Source organism: Triturus cristatus, chromosome 9 (genome assembly GCF_964204655.1).
Source record: "Triturus cristatus chromosome 9, aTriCri1.1, whole genome shotgun sequence".
NCBI lineage: Eukaryota > Metazoa > Chordata > Amphibia > Caudata > Salamandridae > Triturus > Triturus cristatus.
In genome coordinates, this window is record NC_140592.1 from 164934752 (window position 1) to 164954464 (window position 19713).

Sequence of the window (19713 nt, forward strand, 5' to 3'; positions counted from 1 at the left end):
AGCCGTCGAGCGGTAGCTACAAACTACTTCTTCAGGACTCTGTGTCGAGGTCATTCCACTCTTCCTTGAAAGTTTCTGTTGCTTCCTCCTCCTCCTCCTCCTCCTTCTCCTCTTGGGCACTGAATTATTCTTCAACTTCCTCCTCGTGAGGTTCGGGGGTTGCCGGTGTTTCAAAGACATTATCTTCTTTCCCAGCCTCTGAGGTAGTGGAGATAGGACTGTCACGCTAACGCGGTCTTCGAAATTTACTGCTGCTTGTGGCTATCCTCGCTGAGTTTTTAGTTGAGTAATATTGCAGAATCTGTTGTGTTTTAAATTGTATAATAATCGCTTCCTGTCTCCCCAAAACGCCCACATTGCTTGCACATAAAATTTTGACTGCACAAACTCACCATTTAGGTGTTTTCTCGCCGCCCTACCCCCGACTGCCATCTTGGGTGTGTGTCTGAAGCGCTCCCACGACGCTTCCGGGGTCAGCGCTCTAGTTTGGACCAGCGCCCCCTGCCACACGCTATTTAGGAGGCTGTAATGGTCGCGCGCAGCGTCGCGCCAGAGGAAAGCCCATCTGTGCCCGTCCGGGCCAGAAAGGGCCCAGGGGCCACCCCCCCCGGTCGATCCTGCACATACACACTCGATATCCTCAGGTCCCTGAACACAGATAATACGGTGTTAGATGGAATAACTTGTGCTAAACTTCGATCAGAGGCTCTGCTGCGGGGAGAGGATGTTCTCACCCGTACCAAGACCCAAGGCCTAATTATTGCAACATTAAATACTCGCTCCCTGCAAAAGCATCATTTAGAGGTATTTTCACTTCTGGCCGAGGGCGAATTTGACATCCTTGCTCTCTCAGAGACCTGGTTGGGCACGTCATCGACACCGGACGTTTTAGCAGCCCTGCCTCCTGAGTTTGATGCTTTCTGGTACAATCGTCCTAAGGACATTAGAGGGGGAGGTGTGGCCGTTTTGTTCAAAAAGAGTCTCAAAGTGACACAGATGGTAGCAGAAAACTGTGATTGCGCAGAACTGCTAGGGGTAAAAATATCACTTAAATCCTCATGCATTCTGCTACTGCTAGTCTATCGCCCACCCCAGAGTTCACCTGAATTTAATGACACCTTCTTTGAACTTCTGACAGACTTGTCCTCTAGATACAAGTCCCTTATTGTGGTAGGCGACTTTAATTACCACTGGGATAAGGATCCTAGAGAGCCCATGGCGCAAGAGTTTGAAATTAATCTCTCGGCCCTCAATTTGCAACAATTGGTAAGGGGTCCCACCCATGTGAAGGGCCACACACTTCACCTTGTTTGGTCTTCCCTGTCCCTTATGCAAATTATCAAGGTCAGCCCTTGTATCTGGTCAGACCATTCCCTAATCAAGTGCTGGGTTCCGGGAGATCCTCAGCTGGCTACCTCAACGCAAATGAGGAGGAAAGTGAGGTCTTGGAAGAAGATTGAGGCCGTCTCCTTAGTCTCGACCCTGCTTTCCTCTTCCCCCAAGTTGACACAGACGAACCTGGACTCTGACACCACTGCCCTGATGACCTGGATCCGGTCTGCTCTGGATCTGCTCGCCCCAGAGCGACTGGAGAGGACCAGAGCAAAGGGTAAGGGAGCCCCATGGTTTGACGCTTCGCTTAGGTAAAAGAAGCAAGCCCTTCGGAAGGCGGAACGAAGGTGGAGACTCAACTACTGTCCAGTAGAGTCACTAACCTTTAAATCACTTCTGGCCAGCTATAAGATGGATATTGTGGCGAGGAAATCCGTCTTCTATGAAAACAGAATTAGGGAGGCCACTAATAAACAAAGGGAGACCTTCGCAATTCTTAGGGAACTTACGCAACTAGGTGAGAAAAGGCTCACGGACGACCTACCCGATTGTGATACTTTCCAAGGCTTTTTCTTTCAGAAGGTTCAGGACATCTTGACAGATATTACCACGATTCCTGCTGGTCTGTCCTGGTCACCCGGTATAGACAGTCGGCTGGTAACCGGGGTCCTGAACAGCTTCCCTTACATCGAGGAAAAACAACTGGTGGAGCTGGTCGGCCATGTCAAATCGGGCTCCAGTACAGATCCCTGCCCCCCGAAAACATTTTAATTGCCTTTGCCGGGTATTCAGCCTCAGTTGCTGAGCTTTCTAAACGCCTCACTAGAAGCGGGCTACCTCCCTACCCAGCTGAAGGAAGCTAGAGTCTCCCCACTCCTCAAAAAAACAGGAGCCGATGCCAAGGTACTGAAAAACTATTGGCCTATCTCCCAGCTACCATTTCTGAGTAAGATCCTAGAAAAACACGTCCTGAACTTCTTAGCCGGCTATCTGGAGGAACACCATCTACTCCACGCCAGGCAGGCTGGTTTCGGGCCACAGCATAGTACAGAACTCGTTATGGCCACGGTCACTGATGAGCTGAGTGTCAGAGCTGACAAGAAACAACCATGTGCCCTGATCCTACTTGACCTGTCGGCAGCATTCGATACGGTCAGCCATACCATCTTGCTGGACCGTATCGCTAAGCTGGGGATAACAGGACAGGCGCTCAAGTGGCTAGAATCCTTCTTGTCAGGACGTACTCAGAGGGTTCAGATGGGGGACCAGCTGTCAGGGATAAATGAGGTGACAGAGGGTGTGCCCCAGGGGTCCGCACTCTCCCCCTTACTCTTTAACATCTACCTACAACCGCTGATGGAGGAGCTCTCACGTAGGAATTGTGAAATCTTCAACTACGCAGATGACACTCAGCTGCTAGTGCAGCTAGAAGAAACAAAGGAGGCTCAGGAATCAGTAAGGAACTTGCTCAGATTCACGGTCAACTGGATGACTAACAACCTTTTGAAGGTAAATGCCGAGAAAACTGAGGTACTGGTGCTTAGCAACCTGGCTAATCCTTGAGGTGATCTGTACTGGCCCTCGGAGTTAGGAAAAACTCCTTCTCCTGGTACAGTGGTAAAAAGTCTAGGCTTAAAGATTGATGCAGATCTCACCATGGCCCCTCAAGTGTCGGCCGTGGTGGGCTCTTGTATGGGGGTGATGAGGCAACTACGCAAGCTGACTCCCATTCTCTCAGCCTCCACCCTACAAACCATCGTCTCCGCCACAATCATTTCGAGGCTAGACTACGGCAACGCTCTGTATCTTGGTCTGCCACAGAAGTTGCTAAGGAAGATGCAGGTCCAGCAGAATGATGCTGCCAGGCTGATTTTCTCCTTACCGAGAAATTCCCATGCAACTCCACTCCTCTGGAAGCTGCATTGGCTGCCCATGAAGTTTAGGGTTCAATTTATATGTCTCTGCGTGGCCCATAAGGCACTCTTTGGCAAAGCCCCAGAGTACATCAAGCAGCGCCTGAGGAGGTACGTCCCGGCCAGAACCTTACGCTCAGGTCAGGCCTCCAATCTGTTTCAACCCAGATTTAAATTAAAGACCAAAGGAGGCAATGCCTTTTCGGTGATTCTTCCACAACTCTGGAATGAGCTACCGGCCAATCTGAAGGAGGACTCACAGCTACTTTCCTTCAGGAAAAAACTTAAGACGTTCCTTTTTAGGAAAGCTATCTCCTCTGCCTAATCAGAGACGGCATGGGGTTTCGGAGTGACTGTACGTTATGTTCTTTCTGTTTTAAGCGCTTAGAGACCGGTGGTGATAGGCGCTATACCAAAACTCTTTAACATAACGTTTGGAAGGAATTCTGTATTCCTTTAGTGCCTTGTCAAACTCCTTCTTCCGTTAAATAAGTGCCGCCATTTCTGCTTCTAGGCATCTTCTCTTTTTCTCCATGTCGAGGGCCCTTTCGGCACCTGTTGCAGAGAAGATCCTCTTCTTTGGCGTGGTGTTTTCTGCTTCCGAAAGTATAGTCTTATCCTTCGAGACCTCTCGGCCGACAACGGTCTTCATCGATTTCGATCTTTTTTCCTAGTCAGTATCCCTGGAATGGAATGCATGGGGCTCTTTAGGCTGCGACTGACCCTCAATAGTCATCTTTTTCAACGCCTGAGCTGCCTTTTGCACCTTCTTTTTGAGGCCCTTGGTATCAGGGGTTTTTGTTACCTTCTCAACTTTCTTTTTGACGTCCTTGAGAGTCTTCTTAGCGTTACGCCTCTTTTCGGTGGAGTATTTAGACGTTTGGTTCTCTGTGGGTTGATTCTGCAGCCGCCCCTTGTTTGTCTTCATCACTTGAGGCCCAAGACTGTCAGCAATACCTGCTTCTTCTGGCTGCCAAACATAGCTGTGTGGTGTCCCTCCCTTTGCTTTCATCCGAGCCTTGAGACTTTTTGACAAGAGTACATTGCAGGCCTCGCAGGCTTTATCCTTGTGATCCCTAGGCAGGCAGAGGTTACAAACATTGTGTAGTGCGCGTTGTGCGAATTTGTGGTGCCAATTAGGGCAAAACTTGAAAAGGCAGAAAATAAAAATCTGAAGATGGCTAACACGAACAGGAACATACGGGGTTCCACCTGATGTCACACAAGGGATGGACCTAGCACCAAATGGTGGTCGACATCGCCCACAAAAAAAAAAAAAAAGAGAAGACGACAATTCTAGACCCAACCACTAGATGGCGGAATAATACACAGCATGTGAATCCAGAAAAGGATTCATGTGCTAGTTGAAACCATCCTAAGCTTCAACATGATGAATTGATAACCCTTCCCAAATGTTCCTCCAATTGACAGATTATCGATATGTACTCCTTAGCCCCCCAGAGAGGCATCTGATATGACTATGTGAGAAAAGTGGAGCACAGCGAGGCGCAGCAGATAGGTTCCTCTTGCGCCACCATTTCAAAGACTGAAGGGCATGTGATGACAGATGCACAGTGCTGTCCCAATTCAATTACTTCTGGCTTTGTTGATCATTCAAGAACTCTTACAATCTGTGACTTTTGCATAAAATGAATCCTACAGACCCAGAGTACACATCTAACTGCATTGCTGAAGAGACAGGAAGATTTTAAGAAGAGCCATCATCTTATTCACTTTTTTAGGTTCAAATTAAGATGGAAGGAATATGCTACTTACCAGTATGCATCTGTTCTTGGCATGTAGAGCTGCAGAGCCACACACTTAGGATAAGATCGCCATCTGGTGTTGGGCTCGGATGATTGCAGGTTGTTGTTGTCTTCGGAAGAAGGCTTTTGGTCACGAGATAGGCGACTCCTCCTCTGGACAACAGTGCGCATGGGCATCCACTCCATCCTCAGATTGTTTTTCGCCATGATGGGAAAAGATGGAGTGTGTAGGAATAAAGAAAAGGATGTCCATGTGTAATGTCTAAGTAAGACCATGCTGAAACGGATACAGGTCCCGGGGAGGCAGGTGGGCGTGTGTGGCTCTGCAGCTCTACATGCCAAGAACAGATACATACTGGTAAGTAGCATATTCCGTTCGAGGCATATGAGCTGCAGATCACACACTTAGGATAGATTGTACAGCAGTATCTTCCCTAGTGGTGGTCGCCTGTATCCGTTGCAGCAGTTTGGAATAAGGTTTTAAGGACAGCCTGACCTACAGAAGCTTGTTGCTTTGCTTGCACATCAACACAGTAGTGTTTAGTGAAGGTGTGTGGTGTAGACCATGTGGCTGCCTTACAAATATCTTCTAAGGGAATGTTTCCTAAGAATGCCATGGAAGCCCCTATTTTGCGTGTGGAGTGCGCTCTAGGGGGGGAACTGTAAGAGTACGTTTAGCCTTTTGGTAACAAATTTGGATACATTTAACTATCCACCTGGCTATCCCTGATTTGGAAATGGGGTTGCCTTTATGTGGTGGGGAAAAGGCCACAAACAATTGTTTGGTTTTGCGGAAGGATTTGGTTCTGTCAATGTAATAAAGAAGGGCTCTTAACGTCCAAGGTATGAAGAGCCCGTTCAGCTACAGAGTCTGGATTTGGAAAGAACACTGGTAGCTCAGCAGCCATGCCTACGCGCAGCGTCATCGCGCAGCGGGATCGCCGGACTTCCGCCGGAGTTACGCCTGAGTTCAGCCCGTCTGCGCCCGTCCGCGCTGAGGACGTGCTGCAGGGCGGGCTGGACTCGGCTGGCACCCCCCCTCCACTCTATGAGGTGCCTAGGCAATACTCTATGTCGGAACTCATGGCTTGTAGACCATCAGTGCAGCGATGCTCTCACCGCTTCTCTCCTGAAGGCATCTTACATTCCCAGCGATGCATGACATGTAAGGTTTCCTTTCGCTGCCCCGCTTCCAGTACGATTAGATCCCATTCGCGCTCGGGATGCCTTTCTGTTTCGCTGCCTAAAACCGGTTTCCTAATTAATGCGCGATCGCTGATCAAGCACAATGTTGCCTTCCACGAATTTGTGGAAGAAAGACAGCCGGACTGGGTCTTTATCACGGAGACCTGAGCTTCGGATTCCTCCGGTCACGATCTACTATTGGCCATTCCTGATGGCTATTCTCTCCATAGGCAGGATAGACCACTGCGTAGAGGTGGAGGAATTGCCGTTCTTTTTAAATCTTCTTTTTCTTGCACTGTTAAATCTCTATCAATGCCTGGAGATCGCTTTGAGGCACTCTATTTTTACATTTTGTGTGCTCCATCTGTCTCTTTCACTGGGATACTCATATACAGGCCACCCGGCCCTAGGGCTAGTTTTTCTTCAGATCTCCTCAGAATCCTAGAACCTTATTTTGGAAAATCCTATCTTTCCATCTTGGGTGATTTCAATTTCCATCTTGATGAAATCAACTCAAAGGATACCCTGACATTAATTGAGTCTTGTGACCTCGTTCAGTTGGTGAGCAGCCCAACACACAAGGCTGGCCATATTCTTGATGGGGTATTTTCTAGTGATTCTAGGCTATCTACTGGCCCGCCTCTGCCGTTGGTCTGGACAGATCATTTTGCAGTACCGCTTGAACTTGCTCTTCCTGCCCTGCCCTTAGCTAATCATGTCGCTACTTCATTTACTCTTAGGAGAAACTTTAGAAATATTACCGATGACACTATTGCTTCCCACATTCGGATCTCGGAATCTTTCTCCTTGAAGGATGCGGATGAGGCAGCTCAAGAACTTATGGACTCTATCACCAATGCAGTGGAAAAGCTTGCCCCAGTCTCCCTTCGATATGTAGCTCGGCAGAAACCCACTGCACCCTGGTTCTCTAAACATCTGAGACTCCTAAGGCAGGGGTGTAGGAGCAGCGAGAGAAGCTGGAGGAAATCCTGGGATCCGAAAGATCGAGAGGTTCATAAGTCCGCTTTACGGGACTACAAACAGAGTTGTAGTGGAAAAGCAGGAGTACTTTTCCAATCTTACAGGTTCCCTAACCTCATCCAGGGAACTTTTTAAAATTGCTGATTCACTATGCTCTCTCCAACTCCCTGATCCTGTAGTTAGCTCTCAGGATCTTTGTAATAACATCTCTGACTTCTTTCACAGCAAAATCTCGGGCATTCACATCGCCTTAGAAGCCCAATGCCACTCCTTGGATAAGGATATTCCTTCTGATATAGCCAATCTGGACACTTGGGGTGAAGGCCCTTCCAAACTATTCAGGCAATTTCCCTTATTGTCTTTGGAAGGACTGAACCTCCTACTCGATAGGACTAAATCTTCCTCCCCAATGGATCCTTTACCGCTAAAAACACTGAAGGAGTGCAGAAACAGCATTCTTCCGCCCATGTTGGAAGTCATGAATAGGGCTATTGTCCAGGGTTCCTTTCCACCAGTGTGGAAGAAGGCTATTGTAAAGCCTCTCCTTAAGAAACAGTCTTTGGATCCTGGCCTTCTTAAAAACTTCAGGCCAATCTCTCTGCTCCCGGCCCCTGCAAAAATATTGGAGGCACACCTCAACTCCCATCTCTCCACTTTTCTTGAGACCAGTGAGTATCTTGATAACACACAGCACGGATTCAGAAAGTACCACAGTACCGAATCCGCACTTACTGTTGTAGTAGACAACATCCGACGTAAAGTGGATAGTGGCCAAACTACAATACTGGTCCTATTAGATCTCACAGCCGCGTTCGATACCCTGTCTCCCGCCATTTTAACATCTCGGCTTAGGGAGGCAGGGGTTACTGGGCCGGCCTTGAATCTTCTTAACTCCTTTCTCCTTGGTAGAGAACAGAGAGTAAAGCTTGGAAATGTCCTCTCCCCTGCCAAGTCATTGCAATGTGGGGTGCCACAGGGGTCGGCCCTTAGTCCGACCCTGTTTAACATCTATGTGGCCCCCCTTGCTAGACTAGTAAGATCGCAGGGGATGGAGGTGGTGTCCTACGCCGACGACACCCAGATCATGGTGTCACTGGCTCATTCCTCTGTCCATACATCTGCCATTAGCTTTAGGTCATGCATGCAGCATGTGGCAGATTGGATGATCATAATTCCCTAAAGCTAAACGGCGACAAGACAGAGGTCTTGGTCTTTGGGAAAGACCAAGATGTTTGGTCGAGCGAGTGGTGGCCATCTCTTGGCACCTGCCCCACTCCCTCCCAATCAGCCAGAAATCTCGGCGTGGTCTTTGACACCTCACTCTCTATGATGCTCCAAGTAAATAGGACCGTGGCCACATGCTTGGGTGTTATCAGGATTCTAAATAGGATCCGTAACTATCTTTCTCTCCAGGCTCGTAAGCAGATTGCAGTCGCTCTTGTTGGATCCAGGCTCGATTATTGCCACTCCCTGTATGTGGAGTCCAACAAGGGCCTTATCCATCGACTCCAAATCGTGCAGAATGCTGCAGCACGTTTTGTTCTGGCCCTTCCCTTGGCATCTTCAGCCACGACTGCTAGGAGAGATCTTCATTGGCTCCCTGTTCAGCATAGAGTCTTTTTTAAGATTCTATGTCTTACATACAGAGCTCTTGCGGCTGGCACGGACGATGCACTTGGGTCTCTGCTTACCCGCTATATCCCAACCAGATCTCTTCGATCTGCTGGGTTATTTCAACTGGTAGTGCCCCGCACAAGGCTAGCCAGATGGGGAGCGAGAGCTTTTTCTGTTGCCGCTCCTAAGCTCTGGAACTCTCTTCCAATTGAGGTCAAAACCCTTCCCTCAATTGATCTGTTCAAAAAGGCCCTTAAGACGTGGTACTTTACCAAAGCCTACTAATGAGAGAATGCTGGTTTGATTCGCGAGCTGTATTATTTGAATTAGGCGCCTTGACGCCCATTGGGCAAAGTTCGCGCATAACAAAACTCATTTCATTCATTCATTCATTGGTTAAGATGGAATGGAGAAATGACTTTTGGCAGGAATTTTGGATTTGTTCTAAGAACCACTTTGTTACGATGTAACTGCAGGAATGGTTCTTGTATGGTGAATGCCTGTAATTCACTTACCCTTCTAAGGGATGTGATAGCAATAAGGAAAGCCACTTTCCATGTAAGAAATTGTAGCTCGCATTTATGAAGAGGCTCAAATGGAGGACCCATTAGCCTAGTGAGCACAATATTTAGATTCCACACTGGAGAGGATGGTAGTCTTGGAGGAATGATTCTTTTAAGACCTTCCATGAAGGCTTTGATCGCGGGCACTTTAAATAGTGACAAGTGTTGGCGATTTTGCAAATAGGCTGCTAGGTGGAGGCGTATGGAAGAATACGCTAGATTACATCTTTGCAAGTGTAGTAGGTAGCAAATGAGGTTTTGGATGGATGCGTCTAGTGGGCGTATATCATTGTTAGTGCAGTAAATGGCAAATCTTTTCCATTTCGCTGCATAGCACGCTCTGGTGGTAGGCCTTCTGGCCTCTTTAATAATATTCATGCAGTCCGGTGGGAGGTTGAGGTAACCGAACTCTAGGACTTCAGGAGCCAGATCGCTAGGTTGAGTTGTTGTGGATCTGGGTGTCAGATTTCTCCATGGTTCTGGGTTAGCAAGGACGGGGAGAGGTTCAGCTTTTGATGGGGAACTAAGGAGAGTTCCAGTAGTGTTGTGAAACAGGGTTGACGTGCCCAGGTAGGAGCCACTAGTATCAGCTTGAGGGACTGTTGCCTGAGCTTGCGTACTACGAATGGAATGAGTGGGAGAGACGGAAAAGCGTACGCAAATCTGCCGGACCAGTTCATCCATAGCGCATTGCCCTTTGACTGTGGATGGGGATACCTGGCGGCGAAGGTTGGGCATTTTGCGTTTTCGTGTGTGGAGAACAGATCTATGTCTGGTTGACCCCATTTGTGGAAGAACGGGAGTAGGACTTGTGGGTGTAATTCCCATTTGTGGATTTGCTGTGTCTGTCGACTCAACAAATCGGCAATTTGGTTGTGAACCCCTGGAAGGTGTTCTGCAAGTAGGTAGATGTTTTGGGGAATTGCCCTTCTCCAAATGCTCTGTGCTAGGTGTGAGAGCTGGAGAGATTGTGTCCCCCCCTGTTTATGTATGTAATACATGGCTGTCATGTTGTCCGTCCGGATTAGGACAGCCTTGTTCTTTAGATGGGGTTGGAATAACTTCAACGCCAGGAACACCGCTAGAAGTTCTAGGTAATTGATATGGAGCAGTTTTTGGTGTGTGGTCCATTTGCCCTGAGTGGTGAGTCATAGGAGATGGGCTCCCCACCCTGTAAGAGATGCGTCGGTTGTCAGCACTATCTGTGGCAGAGGCTCTAGGAACGTCCTCCCTTTGGACAGGTTTATGGTGTTCCACCATGTTAGTGAGCGATGGGAGCAGCTGTCCACCAACACCAGATCGGAGAGTTGTCCGTGAGCCTGATTCCACTGACGTGCAAGACACTCTTGTAAGGGACGCATTTGAAGTCGTGCGTAAGGAACAATGAAGACGCATGAGGCCATCATGCCTAATAGTTGCATGAACACTCTGGCTGGAAGAGAGTGTTGGGGTTTGAATTTCAAGATGAGAGCTTGTATGTTGGCTATCCTGGTCGGGCTGGGGTAAGCTATGGCTTTGGAGGTATTTATGGTAGCTCCCAGATATTGATGTATGTGGGAGGGATGTAGTTGGGATTTGGGATAATTGATGGTAAACCCCAGGTTGTGTAAGATTTGGATAATTTGGTGAGTATGAAGAACGCATTTGCTGAATGAATTGGCTTTTATGAGCCAATCGTCGAGATAAGGGAAGACATGAATTTGTTGTCTCCTGAGATGTGCTGCTACCACTGCTAGGCATTTTGTAAAGACTCTGGGCGCAGTAGTCACTCCGAATGGGAGGACAGTAAACTGATAGTGCTGTCCGTCCACCACAAATCTTAGGCACTTCCTGTGAGCAGGGTGCATGGGAATGTGAAAATATGCGTCCTTGAGGTCTAGTGTGGCAAGGAAATCGCCTTGTTGTAGTAGTGGGAGCACTTACTGAAGAGTGATCATATGGAAATGATCCGAGTGAATATACTGATTGAGTAGTCGGAGGTCGAGTATGGGTCTTAATGTCTCGTCCTTTTTGGGGATTAGGAAGTATAGAGAATATACTCCTGTGCCCTGATTTTGGAGTGGAACTGGCTCTATGGCATGTTTTTGAAGTAAGGAAAGAACTTCTTGCTTGAGGAGTGTAAGATGTTCTTGTGACATTGGACGATGTCTGGGGGGTATGTTGGGTGGGGTATCTGTGAGTGGTAGGCAGTAACCAGATTGGATAATTTGTCTTACCCACTTGTCTGTAGTAATGGAGTTCCAAACATGTAGGAATTGTGTGAGTCTTCCCCCGACTGGAGTGGAATGGTCTGGGGGGAGTGGAGGAAAGTCATTGTTTAGTGGTGGGGGAGGTACGGGTGTTGGCATTACCTCGACCTCTCCCTTTAGTATTGTTTCCCCTATATCCTCCTCGAAAATATCCTCTATTGGGGGATGTTTGCGTGGAGGTTTTGAAATTGGAGGAGGTGTCTGGTCCAGTATTTTTGGAGGCTCCTCTATAGAAGGAGCGTCGAAAGGAGCCACATGTTTGTGGAGATTGTATGGCTCCCATTGATTTAGCAGTCTCGGTATCCTTCTTCATTTTTTCTAATGCAGTATCTACTGCTGGCCCAAATAACTGTTCTTGGTTGAATGGGTGATTTAATATTGTAGTTTGTACTTCTGGCTTAAAGCCTGAAATACGTAGCCATGCATGGCGTCTAAGAAGGACACTGGTGTTGATTGCCCTAGAGGCAGTGACTGCAGTGTCTAGTGCACATTTAATTGATGCATTGGAAATGAGCTTTCCTTCTTGGATGAGGTCATTGGCCTGGGACTTATACTGATCTGGTAGGTGTTGTAAAAGGCCTTCCAATTGATCATAATGAGCCCAGTCATAGCGTGCCAGCAGGGCTTGTGTGTGTTGGAAATACGCCAATGGTTAGCTGCTTGTGTTGCAACCCTTTTACCTGAGGCCTCTAATAACTTAGACTCTTTGTCTGTGGGCGGTGTCTCTCCGGTTGTTTGGGAGTTAGCCAGCTTCCTGGCATTGGAAACCTCTAAAGAGTCTAGAGGGAGCTGTCCTTTAATGTAAGCAGGGTCCTCTGGGGCAGGTCTATATTTCTTTTCAATTCTGGGGTTAAGTACCCTGGTGCGTACGGGGTCTTTAAAGACCTCTGGTGCGTGCTTTATGACCCCTTTGATCATAGGTAAGATTTGAACTGTTTTTTGAGACTGTTCAAACGTGTCAAGCAAGAAATCTTCTTCAGGCGCATCTGAATGTAAGGTGACGCCATGATAAAGTGCTGCCCTGTGGATGAGTTGCCCAAACCCTAGGTGATCATCTGGAGGTGAGGGCTTTGAAGGGTATGAAGTATTATCAGGAACATCAAGTGGTGTGTATGCCCAGTCGTCTAAAGGTACTGTGTCCGGATTAGTGAAAGGATCATTAGGATCATAAAGAGCATCCGGATTACCCCCTCCCCCCAAGATATCATCATCATCCTGTGGAGGTGGTGTATGTGCAGGAGATGGTAGAGGTAAAGGAGGTGGAGAGAGGGGGGGTGGGGTAGGAGGTGGTACAGGAGAAGAAGGACACATGGGTGAAGTGGCTGAGTCCTTTGTGTTTTTAGGAGCTGGAGAAGGTGTTGAGTCCAGCTTTCTCTTTTTAAATGCCACAGCCGTGACATGTCCAGTTTTAGGATTAATATAAATTTTCTTTTGTGTGGGATCAGGGTGGAAAAGTTCATGATCCTCAGTAGTTGGCTTTGGTGTCGATTTTTTGGGTTCTGATCTATGTTTTGGATGATCGGCAGTCTCTTTTTCAGCATGGCCCTTAGCTGGTTGTGCCGGTACCAATGAAGTTTTCGGTGCTGGTAAAGTTTTCGGTGCTGGTAAAGTTTTCGGTGCTGGTAAAGTTTTCGGAGCCGGTAAAGTTTTCGGAGCCGGTAAAGTTTTCGGAGCCGGTAAAGTTTTCGGAGCCGGTAAAGTTTTCGGAGCCGGTAAAGTTTTCGGAGCCGGTAAAGTTTTCGGAGCCGGTAAAGTTTTCGGAGCCGGTAAAGTTTTCTTCGGAGCCGAAGATGGCTTCGGAGCCGAAGATGGCTTCGGAGCCGAAGATGGCTTCGGAGCCGAAGATGGCTTCGGAGCCGAAGATGGCTTCGGAGCCGAAGATGGCTTCGGAGCCGAAGATGGCTTCGGAGCCGAAGATGGCTTCGGAGCCGAAGATGGCTTCGGAGCCGAAGATGGCTTCGGTGTCAAAACGGAATCTATAAGCTTGGGAGCTTTCGATGCCGGTTCGGCAATGGGCCTTGGTGTCTGCTTCGGTGCCGAGAGGTCTTGCGTCTTCGGTGCCGAAGGTGGTGGGGGTATAGCAATATGTGGTTTACTCGGGCCCGAACCACTGGAAGGCTTGTATTTCTTCGGAGCCGGGCTGGAAGGCGGGGCTTCTGAAGATGGTTTGCGGTCTCGACTGGGGCCAGCAGGCGAAGTCTTGACCGGTGCCTTTTTTGGAGGGGTGAGGGTAGGGGTCAAGGTACTCACGCGCTGCCCATGAGAAATGGGGTCGTCTGAGTCCTCTGCTTCAGATATAATCTGGAGTTCTTCGGAATCTTCCTCCGGGACATCGGGGCCCTCATCAAAGATGTCCTCTGGTTCCGGAGCTGGTCTGGCTATGATATGGCGTCGAGCTCTTCGATCCCGGATAGTCTTCTTGGATCTGAATGCGGCGCAGGCAGGACAGCTGGACTCGTCATGTTCCGGCGAGAGGCACAGGTTGCAGACCTGGTGGTGGTCACTGTGCGGGAACTTTGCTCCACATTGGGGGCATTTTTTTAAAAGGCGTCCTTTCCATGAGCCGGAACCGGTCTGATGAGTGGTCGATGTCGAGTGAAGTGTAAATTTCGCTTCGAGAAGCTTGTTTTTACAGTTTTCAGCCGGAGCGGAAAAGTTCATCCGAACCCAATGGCGGAAAATAACAATCTGAGGATGGAGTGGATGCCCATGCGCACTGTTGTCCAGAGGAGGAGTCACCTATCTCGTGACCAAAAGCCTTCTTCCGAAGACAACAACAACCTGCAATCATCTGAGCCCAACACCAGATGGCGATCTTATCCTAAGTGTGTGATCTGCAGCTCATATGCCTCGAACATCTTGTTTGGGACACTTCTTGTTTTGAAAAAAAATGTGTGAGTACTGCTTTCCTTTAGTATATAATATAAACTGCACCCTTTTACACAATATTTTCCTGGACACTAGGCATAATATTTTCTGCCTTAGTCTTCATTTTTTGGATTCCTTTAGCAGCTTGAGGGACAAAGAGATGCTCCAGTCAAAGGCAACTCTACCATAATTTTCTAGGCATAAGGATACAAAGAAGCCTAAGCCAGAGGGACCATTTCATTGAGATGCCATGGCAAATGTCTGTTATAGCCTGGTTATTTGGAGTCTGTTGATAAACTGACCAAAATGTCTGAAGTCAATACACTTTCTTTTACTATTTCCCAAATAATTCTTCTTATGTCCTCCTGGAAGCTAGTCCAGTGTGAGAAAGTGCCCTCTTTCTGCATGGTTCCCCCCACTTTTTGCTGATGTGCTTTGACTGAGTTTGCCCTGGGCTCCTGCTAATCAGGTACCCAGGGCCTATATTCTTTCCCTAAAATGCATTAAGCCTAAACCCAATTGGCATCTCTGGCCACAGGTCAGCCCCTGGTAAATGGTACCACAGGTACCCAGGGCACTGTGATCAGAGAAGGCCTCTAAGGCCTGCAGCACTTATTGTGCCACCCTTAGAGGTCCTGCACGCACGCACGCACAAACACCTTTTTGTTTTTTTGCAGGCTGCCTGTTTGGGTGCAGAACAAAGTGAATATTTGACATGGCACACATCCCTGTGTGCCCTGCCTACAACCCACTGCCCTGGCATAGGTCAGTCACCCCTCTAGCTGGGTGCACTATACCAGTGGTGAGGGTACAGGTGCATGAGCCCTGTACTCCTACAGTGTCTAAGTCCATTCTTAGACATTGTAAGGCAGTGATGCCATTAGGAGTATTTAGTGCTTGGAGTTTGTCATTACGAACTCCACAGCACCATAATGGCTACACTGAAAACTGTATAGTTTGGTATCAAACTTCTCAGCACATAAAACCCACACTGATGCCAGTGTGGGATTTAATGAAAAATGCACACAGAGAGCATCTTAGAGATGCCCCTGAAAATTAACCTACCACTAGTGTCCAGGCTGAGTGGCTGCTTTCAGCTGCCACCACCAGACATGTTTCTGGACCCCTGGGCCGAAAGCCTGCTGCTCTTGGGGGCCTGAAACAATGCATATCCTGGGGCGAGGTACCAAGCCTCCTCCCCCAGGATGGGCAGGGTTCACGAAGGGGAAGCTTCAAAAGCTTGCCGCCTTTGTGAACTTCTAGGCCACTTGCTGCTTTCAGCAACTGGTCCCCACAGGTTCTGACCCCCACTTTGGGCAGGAGAACAGGCAGGAAAAAGCATGTGAGGAAGAGAGGTGTGCCCACCTCTGCCAACTCCACCCCTCAGGTGGGGGAGGCGATGTGAAGCACAACTGCTTATGCCCCCCCTCCCACTGGAGGGTGGCATAATAGAGGGTGTACCCACCCCAGGGAAGGGACCCATTGGTCCCAACCTTTTTACCTACCTGTAACGCCCCTAAATCTAGTATTTACGGGCAACCCTTAACCTTGCTGCCTCAGACAAGAACAAACTAAAAGAAAAGAAGACGATGGACAGAACAGCCATGTCGATGCCAACAAAAGCAAGATGCCCACTGACTTGGCCCAGCCATACCGGCCTGTCTCCACCTCGAACCTGCTCCTGTGAAATCCCGCTGTGTCCTGCAGCCAACAATCTTGAAAACCCCGGAGGACCTGTCTGCCTTCCAACCACAAAGACGGTGTCTCCCGTGAACACCGGATTTGTTCATCTGCAACCTCTGGCTCCTGCCGGATACCACAAATCCATACCAATCTGCAATCGCCGTCCACAGGCCGAGCTCGAGTGGGCAAACACGAGGAGGTCTCCCCGGCGATCCTAACATGCCTCAAACATCCAGCTGACGCCTGCAGCCTGAATCTGGATTGCTCCCCCAACCGCGACCAGAAGCTGGTAAGAAGGCATCCCTGCACCTAACGCCCCACGGCCTTGGGTGGCCAAACCGACGGTGCCTAACCAACCTACCTCTCGAAGTGATGGTCACACCCAGAAGACCTTGGTCCCCAAGCCTGCAGTGCCTTTGCAAACCGGAGGTTCCCCATTGCAAACAACAGGGCACCAGACGTTGAAACAGCACCCTGCACCCGGTTGCCCTAGTGCTGCTGAGGGTGCACCTTTGGTGCTACTTTGTTTCCCCATTTGCCCTGAGCTAAAGTCCAGGAGCTTTGTTTCCACAACCAAGTGGCTTGCACTTCAGCAGCCACCAACCGGAGGCCCTCTATCCCCCATTGGATACATTGGGCCTCAGCACTCTGCACCCGGCCGCCCTAGTGCCGCTGAGGGTGTAACAAGAGTGCATCCCTGACCCTGGGGGACCCCTGAGTCTACCCCCAGAATATCAACTCCCATTACCAAATACAAACCGCAATATCAATAACACTATTTTCCTCCATAGGTTAACATTGACTGTTTTTCTTGGAAAAGTTTCTAAGTGTGGAGTTTGAAAACCTAGAGAAATTCTTTAAAATTGTACTATTTAACAAAAACAATTATATTTACCTGTTTACAGGAAATGTCCCAGAGTAGTATCCAGGTGTACTACTCTGTGTAAGAAAAGTGATCTAAAAAGTAACTTAAATGGTATTTTACTGAAAAGTCCATTCAAGTCTATGTACTGTATTTACAAAGTATTGCATTTCTCTGCAACCATACCGTAAGTCAAAACAAAGTGCATATACAATTCAAATTCAAACTGTTTACAAACTGTATTACTACTGTAAAGTATTTATTGCTTACCTGTGCCCGGCTTGCTAACTAAAAGAATATTTTTATACAAAAACAATTGGTCTAAAGTTCAGTCTTTGAGTGTGTGAATTCATTTTCTGACTGAGTGTGTACAACAAATGCTTGACACGGTGCTCTGACACTGCTTTACTGCTCGACCACACTACCACAAATAGAGAGTGAGGTGCTATCTATCTTTACCTCTGCCTACCTTTGGGGTTCCACTGGACTCTGTGCACACCATACCTCACTTTGGTATAGAATATACAGAGCCAGCTTCCTACATCCAGTAAATGAATCATTGATACTACAGAGAGTGTCATAGTGACTCAAAATGCAGAACTGGCTGCAGCATGACACGCTTTCCTGCCCTTTAAAGTTGCATTTCCTGATTTCCACTTCAGGTGGACTGGAAAAGAAGGAACTACATTATACTTAGCCACGGGCACCAATAAGAAATCAGGAGATATCGCTGCCTTCAAGAATTAGAATCCAAGTCAACTGATCTAAGCTTTTTCTCCAGGTGACTTCTTACTGCCCGAATAGAGGGTGGATTTACAAAACGTATCCATCACTTGCTCCAGCATTCCAGGAACAAGTTGAACACTAGGACAAGCATGTGGTCTTGTATGGATTGTCTAAACATTTATCAAGGTACTCACCTTCTGGTTTTGTCTGCAGAGTAAGCTACCTCGCTGCTATGTTCGAGAGCACAAGCAAAGCCACAAGATCATCAATAGAAGGGATTTCATTTGCAATAGGCTTCGTAGAAAAAGGTAGGAGATAAAGTCGACCAAAATACGACCCATACAAATATGAATTCGGATGATAACACTAGACTGAATTCTGATGATAACACTGGACATCTCTCAATTTTTGGCCCGGAAGACTCACAAAAGGAGTTAGTACATCGTCAAAAAAAATAGTGCTTGTAAGCTGACTTATCAATTGGCAAATAAACCCCTTCTGGCTTCTCCCAAAGCGCATTCCACTAGAGGGAAGGCAGCTACAATAGTTTTTCTGCACAATGTACCGATGGCTGAGATCTGCAAAGCAGCCACTTGGAAATCGGTACATACTTTCACGAGACATTGTCTCGACTATGATTCCAGAGCAGATACTCAAGTAGGCCAAGCCTCCTTGAGGAATTTATTTCAATGTTTAAGTCACTTGAAGTGATTCCTTGATGTGACTGTAATTTATGGAAGTCATTTGCCCGTCTCAACTATGATTCCAGAGCAGATACTCAAGTAGGCCAAACCTCCTTGAGGAATTTATTTCAATGCTCAAATCATTTGAAGTGATTCCTTGATGTGACTGTAATTTATGGTAGTCATTTGCCCGCAAGAAGAGGAGATGGGCTTGCTACTCGAGTCAAGTGCTTATGACTATATATGAGGATCCCCTGGAAGAGTAGGATATGTTACTTACCTGTAATCCTAGTTCTCTTCCAGGGGTATCCTCATCAAAGTAATAAGCAACCCATCAACATCCCTTGGCAAATGATTCAAAATTATGTCATCTCTTTGTGCCCTGACCTCTGGGTCTCCGCAAAGAACTACTGACCTGTCACCCCTGAGGCATGATGGGAAGGTAGGGGTCATGGCTGGATTGTTTTGAGTTTCTACATTTGCTTTCATTTTCTATGCTGTTGAAGATTTAATGCAGCCTATGAGCTAACAATGCCTGCCTTTTTCTTTGCAGGACTACTTTTCTGCTGTTTATTAAAGGCAGTTCAGGGGTCTCTTGGTCTTCCTGGTTTGCTTGTGCAAAGACAAGGTTTCACAGCATTGCTTAGCCTTTTTATGTTTTTCTGGGATATATGATATATATATATATAAAACATTTTATATATTTTCCAGGGTCCCCAAGCATGGGCGGGAATATTCAAGTGCTTATGAGTATTGATGAGGATCTCCTGAAAGTGAACAAAAAAGCTATCCCATGGGGAAGGACGTTCTGTGTAGTACAAACGTCTCAAAGTGAAATACACAAGTAGTCACCACAAATGCAAAATACAATTTAAAGAATAGTCGGATTTGGGAAAAAAACATTTACCTGAGTAAGTTCAAATGCTCTGTAAGCCAGCAAGGAGTTCACTCTGTTGGCATTCTTTGAGACATGGCATTCATGCTTTGGAGTTGGATCGAGTGATCTTTTGTTTGCTAAATCCATTTGCATTTTCCCAGGCTGATCAAAAACGCTTTTCATTTTTCCCTGAAAGATATTAATGTATCCATACACTGAAACAAGCAAGCAATTAGCATTCAGAGAATACATCCATGCAAAAACATTATTTACTGAAAAAACGAATTAATCTAAAAATGTACCTTTATTATTTTGAATATAACAACATCTCCAGTTGCCCCTGGTTCTAAAGGGTTCACTTGTAATAAATCCGCAAACCTGGAAAGATAGACACCTAAAGAAAAAGAACAG

General features: G+C 47.4%; 1 protein-coding gene across 4 annotated transcripts in view; it reads right to left on the reverse strand.

Moving 5' to 3' along the window:
- TASOR (transcription activation suppressor) overlaps positions 1 to 19713 on the reverse strand; it is a 1129919-nt gene that overhangs the window by 875303 nt on the left and 234903 nt on the right. For all 4 annotated transcript variants that reach the window (XM_085624658.1, XM_085624660.1, XM_085624657.1 and 1 more), the window contains exons 5-6: positions 19605 to 19696; positions 19333 to 19491 (exon numbers count right to left, since the gene is read on the reverse strand). In XM_085624658.1, the coding sequence (XP_085480784.1) occupies positions 19333 to 19491; positions 19605 to 19696 (251 nt within the window). The remainder of the gene's footprint in view (positions 1 to 19332; positions 19492 to 19604; positions 19697 to 19713) is intronic.